This window comes from Limulus polyphemus, unplaced genomic scaffold (genome assembly GCF_000517525.1).
Source record: "Limulus polyphemus unplaced genomic scaffold, Limulus_polyphemus-2.1.2 Scaffold3659, whole genome shotgun sequence".
In the NCBI taxonomy this organism is placed as follows: domain Eukaryota; kingdom Metazoa; phylum Arthropoda; class Merostomata; order Xiphosura; family Limulidae; genus Limulus; species Limulus polyphemus.
Genome location: NW_013669269.1, coordinates 75,005 through 86,803, shown reverse-complemented (window position 1 = coordinate 86,803; position 11,799 = coordinate 75,005). Strand labels below are relative to the sequence as shown.

At 30.4% G+C, this 11,799-nt stretch overlaps 1 protein-coding gene across 1 annotated transcript in view; it reads right to left on the bottom strand.

Moving 5' to 3' along the window:
• Positions 1-11,376, bottom strand: part of LOC106469792 (inositol hexakisphosphate kinase 3-like) — a 20,064-nt gene extending 8,688 nt beyond the window's left edge. Inside the window, exons 1-3 of the mRNA XM_013930302.2 lie at positions 11,283-11,376; positions 5,721-6,159; positions 4,387-4,531 (exon numbers count right to left, since the gene is read on the bottom strand). Coding sequence (XP_013785756.1) covers positions 4,387-4,531; positions 5,721-5,979 — 404 coding nt within the window. The 5' untranslated portion in view covers positions 5,980-6,159; positions 11,283-11,376. The remainder of the gene's footprint in view (positions 1-4,386; positions 4,532-5,720; positions 6,160-11,282) is intronic.
• Positions 11,377-11,799: the final 423 nt, after the last annotated feature.

The following is an 11,799-nucleotide window of genomic DNA, read 5'->3' as shown; positions in this document are numbered from 1 at the left end:
GGAGAGTTTCCCAACCCAACTCCATAATCTTCTGTTGTGTCAAACGTGCCACATGTGGACGTGCATTGTCGTGGAGAAGTAAAAACACCTTTCTGATTGACAAGTGAAGGGTGTTTCTGATGAAGGGCTTGATTTAAACGTTCCAGTTGCTGACCATAGATTTCTGCATTCACGGTTCGCTGTGGATCGAGGAGTTGGAAATGAATTACTCCTTTCATGTCTCACCAAATGCAAAACATCACTTTCTGTGGATGGAGTCCAGGTTTCTGGGGTTGGAAATGGTTTTTGTCTAGGACTGAGCCATTGTTTTTGGCATTTAATATTCACATAGAGAATTCATTTTTCATCACCGTTGACAATTCTATCCAAAAATGGCTCACGAGCATTACAGGCCAGAAGAGACGAAGCAATGTTCACATGTTGGAAACGATGATCATCGGAGATGGTACATGACAAGACATACATTTGACATGTAATGCTGTTTGAATACAAGAAAGGAAACAACACCTCTGTTGCCACAAAGAACATCAAAGAAGTTTATGGAAATGTTTTTAACATTCGTAAGTGTCAACGATGGTTCAGCATATTTCGTTCAGTTGACTTTAGCCTTAAAAACTGTGATGGCAGGGGCCAACATGTTGGAATTGATATTGATACTCTGAAGATGCTTGTTGAGTCTAACCCAAGGCAACAGCCTTATGAAATGGCCCTGAAATTGCATGCCTCTCATGAAACAATATGTAAACATCTAAGGAATATGGGAAACTTCATAAAGAAGGTGTTTGGGTGCCTCACAAACTCATTATAAAGCATTAGAATATACTAAACTTTACACAGTATATATGCTAAACTAACATGATGTTTAGGTGGTTCGTTTAACTATTATATGTGATGTACATTTTTTGGGGAGTGGTTAATGAAAGTGTTCCAAAATGCGACATTAATTTCTTGACAACCTAATAGATGATAAATTTGTTAATGTTAATTTTATCTACAATAAATGTCTCCTGATATACATGTACCTTGCTCATAGCACAGGTGATATTTTATTACTTTTAAAGAGTTTTTATTGATTATGAATAAATATCCATATTTATTTTGTTTTAATGTAATTTAAACATGGTATATATTAAGATAAAAACTTCAAGGTTAAATTACTACATGGTATTAGCCTGTAAGCTTTGTTTTACATTTTATTTATTGGTCATAAAATTAAACTTGTTTATGACAGGAAAAACATGCACACTGTCTAATAAAAGTTGTAAAAATGAGGATAAGAGGCAAAGTTAATAAAATTTATCTTTGAGTCATGCATGGGACACCTGGTAAGCAGATGATCACCCTAAATGGTAAGAGAGAAATTTATGTTTGCAGGTAAGGTACAGATTATTTTAGTAGTAAATTATTTTTACTCCAGACACACAAAATAACTAAGATCAATTTCTTTGCACCAACCTATATCAAGGTACATGTATGAAGGAAACAATATTGGTTATGAAAGTAGAATTTAAATTAACTCCCCACAACTATTCTATCTGTAGTTACATAGCTCTAAAGAGGTGGGGGGGGGGAGAAACTGAAACAAGCAAAACAGTTTAACCTTTGGCAATTAGAAAGTGCAAGGAGGAAAATAACAGAATAAATTAAAATAATTTATGTTGCTAATACTGGGTGTGATTCCTGTTACTAGCTTTGTAAGTCCTGACTGACAAGGGCCAAGGCCATAAATCTTACTACCATTTATAAAAGGTCAAGAGCAGAATACATACGAATAAAATAAAATTAAATTATCCTTTTATACAGTACTTAAAAACCTGTCTAGAATAAACACACACCACAAAACAAAAATATCAAACAACTAAATGTAAAATTTATAATAAAATACATTTACTAATTTTTATTCCAAATAAGTGAATACTTTACAAAGATTGTTAACCATGTCTTTATAAAACAGCTTCAAGAATATAAAAAATTAAAACGTTCTTGTAACATTAGAATAAGTCATTTAGCAGTTTTCTTAATTCTCATACTTAACAATTGTGATAAAGAAAATAGAAAAAATCTTACTTACGTGAAATAATTGGCAAAAAAAAAAGATTTAGAGGAAAGTTGTAAATACTGTGTATATTTTAAAAATACAAAATAAAATAAAAATTAGCAAGTAAATTATATACAAACCAGGCTCAATTAATGGTTGATACCATACTTTATTCCATTACAGATTTACAGAATTTAACTATTTATCATTAAAGTATGTCAATACACTTGCCATGAAAATGTAATTTATTATAAAAATTTGAAGACAAATTTTAATTTGTTAATTTCAAAAGGGAATATTTAATTAAGTTCTCAGTTTTTACTTTTATGTATCTTGTAACCCTTCTTTGCTCTGAATAGCCCATTTTTGAACTTCTTTCAACCCCCGTATTAATTTTTAAGTTTCATAGGACTTACACACATATACATTAGATATTACTAGCCTCTTTTCTTCTTGCTTTAATGAGTTATATTTTATAAACTGAAACTTGCATGCCACACCCCTCTTACCACATGCTGTCAATAATTCTCTCTGATGTTTGCTATTGAATTATTTATAACCCTCCCCCAAAAAAGACCTCAATTTAATACTTTCCTTATGAAGCTAGCCTGTTGTCATGATTTAGAGTTATTCTGCACATCATCTTCACAGTTTGCCATCTCCAACACCACCTGAACCAGCTAAGTAAATTATTCTATTACTAGCTGGAGTACCCATTCCCTGGATGGAAATTATGTAAACTTATGATTAATGAAAGATTATTTTAGGACATGAAAGCTGCTTCCCTGATATGTAATTGTAAGAAATGCAAAAATGCCATAAAAACTGCGAAACATAAAATGTGAAGCCGAAAATATCCACGAATCTCCTCATGGACCCAACAAACTTTTATGCCCAGTCTGGTGAAGATCCATCAACAGGGGTGTGAAGTAGTGGTAAAAAAAATACAAAAACACAAAAATGGCCATAAAAACCATAAAACTGAAAAATTTGTATTTATCTCTCCATGGATCCAATGAACCTCCATACCAAATTTAGTGAAGATCCATCAACAGGGGGCAAAGTGCTAGTAAAAAACACAAAAATGTCCATAAGAGCCACAAAACTGAAAATATGTATGTACCCCTCTCATGTACCTAATGAGCCTCCATACCAATTTTGGTGAAGAACCATCCACATCTTGTGAAGTAGTTACATGGACATACAACAGACAGTACTATTATATTTATATAGATACACATTGCTTAGTTAAAAATCCAATTAAATCATAATAGTTTTAAGACATTGTTTTTGTTTCATGTTATATTTTGTGTTCTGAAATGTATAATTAAAATAAATAAAAATCAAGTAAAATATTAACAACACCCCTACAAAAAAATAGGATTAACTTTCATTGAAACTTCAAAAACAAAAAATTACAAGACCGACATGTAAGTACTAGATTTTGTTTTTTATTTATTCTTATAACAATAGCTGAGGCATACAAATTTGAAACTTATTAGGTTACATAAAAGAAAAAGTACTTAATAGCTCAAACATATCTTTTAAGCACAGTATGTTGTAAGTTGACCAACGTGTTAATAACTTGATGCTGTGTTTACACATAGCTTACCTGCTATAATAATTCACTTTGCCACTAATCTAATGGCAGTAAAACAACAAATCTAAATGATAAGGAGATCCCAACTGTATTATCTTAGGCTGTAAGAATAAATAGCATGTAACTGTCTAACAATATATTCATCCTAAAAAATGAAAAAGAAGGTCATTTTAATTTTTTTGTGGAGGTTACAAGGTTGGTCAAATGGACCAATCTCATATATAGTTAGAGTAGAAAAAGTAAAAGATAAAATAAAATTCTACTAAAAAACTTTTGATAGTAATTTGAATTTCAAGATGCACATGCATGTTGCAGATAAAATGGTCATCTAAGTATAGATTTCCTATGTTCAAAAGTGATAGCCACATGACTTACTAATACTTACAGTCATTGATTTATCATCTAGAAAACTTCTTGCAAAAATCTCAAAAAATTCTAAGATTTCATGATTTTTCCAATGCAACAGTGTCAAAGTACTGTCCCAATTCTTACTAGTTCTAATTAGAAATTGGTAGGTGAGCTATAGTTAAATTTTCAATCAGTTTTTACAAACTTGTTTAATTCTGCCTGATAATAATACTTTTCTTTAGAAGGAATGGGCTGGGCTTCCAACAACATTTTCCTCACCTTTAATGTCTTAAAATCCTAAAGAAATGTACACTGTATAATATAGTTAATACAAAAATAAACTAATGTTGTTGTAAATACTTCCTACACTATTAGTAGTAATTAATTAACAAATACTTACCTAAATTTTTCCTCAGCATTCCATTTGAACTTTCTACTGACTTCCCTCATCTTAAGACTGCATTGGTCTTTTGTTGAAATGTCTTTGTGTTTTGTTGAACGGACAATAACTGATCTGTTATCTAATTCACTAACTTGGATAACCCCTGGGAGAAACAGATGAAAATAAGCAAATTTATGTCAAAAAGACAATATTAGGAAAATATTTAAAACAAAAGTTAGCCATGTGAATTTTCAGACTGTTTGATATTCCTGTTTTTAAAGTTTTTACAGAATGTACCTATATATATATGAAAATTCACTTGTAGATAATAGCTAATACACAGGCTCTTAGACTAGATCTAATCACCTACAGTGTACATAATAAACAAAAATGATCATAAAAAAATTCATGAAACTCAGTTATTATTATAGAAATTTAATATATAAACTTCTTGAAATCAAGGAGTTTTGATGCATACGTAACGTGCATATACATAATTAAGGAAAGTGTTTTGAAGAAAAATGTCATTGATCCAGAAACATATATCTCAAGCCTCAGCCTATGAATAAGTAAGCTGAAGCTTGAGATAAATGTTATTGGATCAAGTAGTAAATTACTTTTATTACTAAAAGTATATAGTTGATTGTTAGATGTAAATGTACGATTTTCTCCATACATTTTACTTTAGATATGTGATTAATTTCAATCTACTTGTATATTAAATATAGGACCTCACAGCACTATATTTAAAAAACATCTATATTTATATCCCTATGTGAAACTAAGTATTCCATGTCACATCTCAGTAATGCATTTAAAATTGCAATTACGGTAATTTGCATACATTTTCTACACAAATATATAATACTGGTTGTGTTTTAACCATCACTACATATGTATCATTAAGAGCTTCTGATCAAACATAAGCTGTTAAAAAGTAACTTAAAATGAATGAAAATAATCTCCTATAATAAATCAACTAGCAATCATTTCAAAATTGTTTTCATTCTATATCTGGGGAGGTTAGATTTATTTCACAGCACACTATTTATTTTGTAACATTCATTATAAGTCAAACTTAGATGTATTTATATACTCAAAAAAGTTACATGTTGCTTATAGTTCCTGTCAGCTTGGAAAATCCCAGTGGTTTTTTGGTGCCCTTTAGCATGCCTACAAAGAAAACTAAGTTATATTTGTATTAAAAAATGTTACCAAACAAGAGAAAATTTTCTATGCTATCTAAAAACTCTATAAAAATGCATTGGTTTATTGGTTTTATATACATGTTTGAAGTAATATTTGGATAAAAAAAAAACACACGCAAGTTTCTCCAACAATCACCAACTTACCTTTATAACGTGGTGTGAAGTGTTTCATTTCTCTAGGAACATTAAGATAGAAATGAAGCTCTTGCTGAATGAGAGGTTTGCACAAAGTGTCTGGTTCCAAAAGCAGCATCTGTGAATGGCCTCCAACCTGGTGATTAAAAGGGTACATCTCTCTAACATCTTTGTTTGGTCCATGTGATTCCAGTATTGCTGATGCACAGTCTTCTGAACTGCTCTCTCTTATTTCTTGGTCTCTCATAATGTAGTTAAAGTTTTCCATTGTAACAAAAGAAGTTTGGAACTCAAAAGCAGTCTTTTTTCAATACAATTGTTTTCAAATTTCTCTGCTCCCTTTAAAAGTAGTTTTATCAACATACATTTATAGGATTGAAAAAAGTGCTTTGTTGATATTTTTATCCAATGCTACAAATGTGTTAAATTGGAACTTATGTGAAGAAAACTGAAAAAAACAAAAACAAAAAAAAACATTCAACTATGTTTTAACAAAAAATAAATATAAAGCTTTCAACACAACAAAGGTTATCTTCATATGTCTTTTACCATCAGCTATGAAATTTACTCACTATTCATCAGTTTTAAATGTACTTACTTTTAGGAAGAATTGGAAACAGAAAATTAATCATATAGAACAAATCCCTCACATGTAACCTAGGATTTACTTTAATACTGACCTGGTTCTTATATAATTATTTTTTTTTTACTTTTTAGTTAGATTGTTTTACTTGCTGAGAAAACAACATTAAGATTATGTGTAATGGTAAAAAAAAACTATCAATAATAATTTTCATTTCAAATATGAGCTCAAGATTCAACACATTACCCTGAATATGTTTTGGTTCTTAACAGTCTCTCTCTACCTACCAATAAAGAGCAAAATATATTGAGATCAAGCTAAATATGTAACCATATATATACTTCCATAACTTATTCATGCTGAAACCATCTTGAAACTTTCTGTGTTCATTTCGTGCCAAGTAGATTTTTTGTATATTAATGTCCAAAATATCAATTAACTTAACTGATATGATCAATTACACATAAGAATCTATTAAATCGAGCAGCATCATGTAACAACGGATTAACTGAAATTATGATTAAACTGATTAATTTCATGAAAATAATCCATTAATAGAAATTATTGTTTCTGGTTATTCTAACAAGTATTTGAAATTGATGGCATTTGCCAATTAATTAATTGTTTGACTCATTAATCAATCACTTTCACTTAATTATTCTCATGAAACTCAGGTAATGGGAAGAACTGAAAACATGTAATAATCAGATATAATGTAATAATTGATTAGTAGATTATTTTCATGAGTTGAGACACTAACCAATTAAGCTAAACAACATTGAATTCATTGAAAATAATGACGAGAAATTATATTTGTAATATTCCAATTACTTGGATAACTGGAACATTCAAAAACAGTAAAACTGGAAACACTAATTTATAATTGAGTTAGTTGTCCAGCTCTACTGACAACGTATTTAAGTTGTGTGCTTGCAGAATATCATAAGCTTATATATGTAATTTGGGTCAAGAATCACCAGCTATTAAAATGCCAATCAAAAGGTAATTTTTCATATTCACAAAAACCTGGCTAAGATCTATTCTCATCTAGATCACATTTTATTTCTTGATGTTTAATGAGGACTGAACTCAAACAATGTTTCAAGTCTGGAAGAATCAAACATCCAGAAATGTACCAACAGTTGTGACAGATCAGTTATACATGTTCCAAACAAGTTAATAATAATAATTATTATCATCATTATGTTTGTAGTAGTTATAAGAGCACTGGTTGGAATTATTCTTAAAGATATTATTTAAAAGCAGATTTCTGCATAAAAAATATCAGAGTAGCAACAATCACTCCATTTAGGTCTTATGCAGTAAGTTAGATGGCTATCAAGTATACAAACAAAAATAGTTTACATTTTACTTACTATTAATTCAATTACTAAACAAAACCACATGATATATTAATCACCGACAGTCTAGTGTGGAAACCAGTTGCACTTCCTAGCTTAGAATTATCCGTAAAAGGCAATATGCCTATATATTATATACTTCTTTGTTTACTATAAGTGTTTCAATTTCTGTACAAGCAGAATAAGAAAAAAAAAAGGACAATAGTTTTTACCATTATTTTTTGTGAATTGTTTCTCTTATTATATAACATGTTGCTTTTTCTTACATGATCTTATTCTGTTTAGATTTGTTCAGAAACATTGAATAGCGATATTACTATATGAACAGTTCTAGCAATAAAGCAGATTTGCTCCTTAGCAATGGCTTCCTTGTAACTTGGATGGATATTTTTTTTTTAATAGTTATAATCAGAAGATTCCATTCATTATATGTAATAAGTTTTGAACCCATTTTATGTTATTTAAACATTTTATTAGGTTTCTTATAAATTATTTTCTTTGGCCATTCAAGCAGTTACTTTGACTGATAATGCCTAGTGTATACACAACCTAACACAGTGGGCTTGTCTGCAAAGCGAAACTTGATACAGTCGAGTAAAGAATTAAACTAAGCCTACCTCTGCCTGTTCCATAAAACATATTTGCCTATCATACTGCAATCTCATTATTCAAATTAAGTACAAAATGATAAATCAAGTTTAAGAAAAATAAATCACAGTTATGGTAGAAGATGTTTACAAACATCTTTTTTTTCTAGCAACATATTACTAAGTTAAATTTTTTATCACTTTGTTCTGAATTCTATGTGAATTTCCAGTGAACTGGAAATGACACTGGTTTATACATTTGAAAAAAACACAAAGAGAGTTTTCATTATGTTTTTAGCTTATGACTTCTCAAAGTTGAATAATAGGGAAATTAAGACAATACATCACAACTTAACAATCAAGGTTAAGAAACAGTGACTGACTAAAGTCCTTAAAACTTTACATGCTCTAAAGGTACATGGTCAGAGTAGCACTATTTGTTCCAAAATTATTTTGACCATTCTCCTAGGGAGTTACAAGTACCACATTATATATTAAAAAAGAAGGGAATTCAGAAACACCCATGTTTTTATTCAGAGCGATTTGAAACAACCAAACATGAACATTTGAAATGTGTTGTTATTTTTATGGAAACAATTAAGCTTTTCAGTGAATACATTTCAGCTCTGAAAATTTTTTTTAATGTGTGGAAGAATGACTACAAGTTCTTTATCTATATTTTTTAAAATGCAATACTGCAATTTTATCCTTGAAATGAGTTGCACCCATTAGGGTGTGACAGTTAATCAGTGAAATATTACATACAAAATATGCTTTATAAGTAAGTGAGGCTTACTTATCAGACAGTTTCTATCATTACATAATGGCTACATCATAAACATGATAACATTAATTTTCACTCACACAAACAGGAATTTGTCTTACAGTGTATAAAACTTAAAATTGTAATTCATCATTGTTAATAATCAATAAATACAGTATTGCACTACAGCATCTCTGACATTACATGCAATTTCAATCACATCATACATTATTGACTAATACAGGTTTCGACTAAGAAAAGTGTATAATAGTATTTGTACTACATGTACCCTTTATTTGTTGTACACTCCCGCCAACAAAGCTTTCCTCTCAGCACAAACTATCATTTCATTTCCAAAGGATAACAAAAGGACATTTGGTTCTTCTAGTCTATCCAATTTTCTAATACAACTCGACTCCAAACTACTTAATGAAACCACTTTTTTTTTATATCCAACCCCAATTTCTAAAAGTACTCATCCAGGCTTCTCTTAACCTCCTTCAATGCTGCAGCTTTTACTGCAACTGATTGCAAACTATTCCATAAACCCAGGGATGGTTATAGGATCTTACTGCTGGTGATGGGGAACAAGTGGGCATTTTGGGGCCTTTGGATGTAGCTACTGGAATAAAAAAAGGAAGCTGCAGGAGCCCAGTTCTGAGTTAGGCCCTCCGTGATCATAATTTATATAAAGATTGAAGATTTTATAATCTACTACAAGGGGCTCATTGATGACTACTAGGAGGAGCAAATGAATTCTGTTTGTACACTGAGCTTATAACCTGTTCTGATCCATGGACATCTCTTTCATTCCTATCAGCATTAACCTATTCATGACGTAGGTTCAAAAAGTCTTGATAGAAATGAATAAAAACCCTATAACATGAGAATTTTCGAAAGGTTCACCTTTTGAAAGCACTCAGGTTATAGGATTTTTATTCATTTCTATCAAGCATTAACCTATTGTCATGCACTCACCCTGACCACCATCTTGTAATCTTTGCTACTATACTAAACACTGTACTTTTTTTTTCATTTACCCCCAAATCAACATTTACTCATTCCGATTAAATTATTCTGAATAACTCAGTTAATAACCTTTGCAAAAAAAGTTAGCTTCACAGATACTAAAATGAAGATTCAATCCACAGAATGTTTCTCTCCAACAAATAGATCCCATTAATTTGACCACACAACTTCTTCCATCTGACACAATTTCACTCTACTATTTTGTCCTATTGATCAACTTAGAACTTCTCACCATAATTAAACCTCAGTACTACCCCCAATAAAAGTAATCTATGACCTCTAGAATCAAATGAATTTGTTAATTTCCTGTACTTTTCAAGTAGCTCCTCTATCTTATCCATACTACATTTGCTCCAGCATGTACCATAATTCTGGATTCTAAGGTTCTCATTGTACTAAAATAGTAGACCTTTAAATGTTTTCTTCTTTTCCATATTTCTAAGAGAAGATATTTGCAATATTTCTGATCTAGAGAATTTTATGAGTAATATTGGAATTTACCTGAATTTTATACATATTAATTCCTTGGTGGCAAATAGAAAGACTGAGAGATTCAAAGTAGGCAAAGAGCTTTACCAGATAAAGTTTCCCAATGGTTTTAAAATAGGTCAAAGAACAGATAATATACAAGCCTCTCTTTTTTCATCCTTAATAACAGATCAGTAGACAGTGGGAAGGTATTATTTACCCCTGATTGTTTATCAATTTAGGTATAAATCTAGGTATATAGGTTTTACACTTTTTAAGTTATAACTTTTACTAGTTATACTTATTAGTTATAGTCATCAGCATCTCAATTACTGAATTAGGGCACTTTATTTACTAGCACACTTAAAACTTAACTTTAAAGAAGACAATTCGTTGCTGTTAGTTTTTAACATCATCAGCTAAATGTTTCTCACAAGACATTTTGGATTCCCTAATAATATAGTAATATCTTTTTTAACGAAATCCCAGCCGATATTACAAATGCAAAAAACACTGTACGTCATTTTCTCAATATCTTAACCTTTACGCTATAGTATAAATGTAACAGTGTGAGTGTGATACTGACAGTTGTCTAAAAGTAAAAATTCGCATAAAAAATGTTATTACCATTACCAATGCTAGTTATACTGATACTAATGAAATAGTATTAGTAGTATCGCAATGAACTGGACAACACGTCAAGTTTGCTTCCAAATGTTGAAAATACTTTACACCTATATAATTTGCAAGTTCAGCTTCTTTCTTATCATTAAAACCTACCTGTTTGTGGTGAAAAGGTCTACTAGCTTTTATTAGGTTAAAATTTCTCTTATAATTTATAGTCTTCTTGTAACATAACAAATTTCAGCTGTGTTTGATACATCACATCCTGTTAGTGGTCATGTGACTTACCTCTTAACCAATAACGTAAGCCTAGCAACTAGCTTATACTATATCAGCTGTGTAAGAATATTTACCCACATATTAAATCACCGAGTTAACTAAAAAAGCATAAATATTAAGAAATATCCAGGCGCTTAATAACGAAAGGTATACAAAATATAAATATATTTTTGTTCTTTAAATCAATGCGCAAACTATGAAAATTTAATTTTCAAATCACTCTTAAAGCGTTATTTGTACGAATAGATTAATAAAAAATTAAAGCAATCGTCATTATTATTATTATTTGCTCCAATTAGAGCTGGTACGAGTAAACTTGTATTTGTTTTGGACTTTAGTCCTTTTCACAAGCAGTGGAATAACTTTGAATTGCAGAAAGGGTGAGCAATGATTG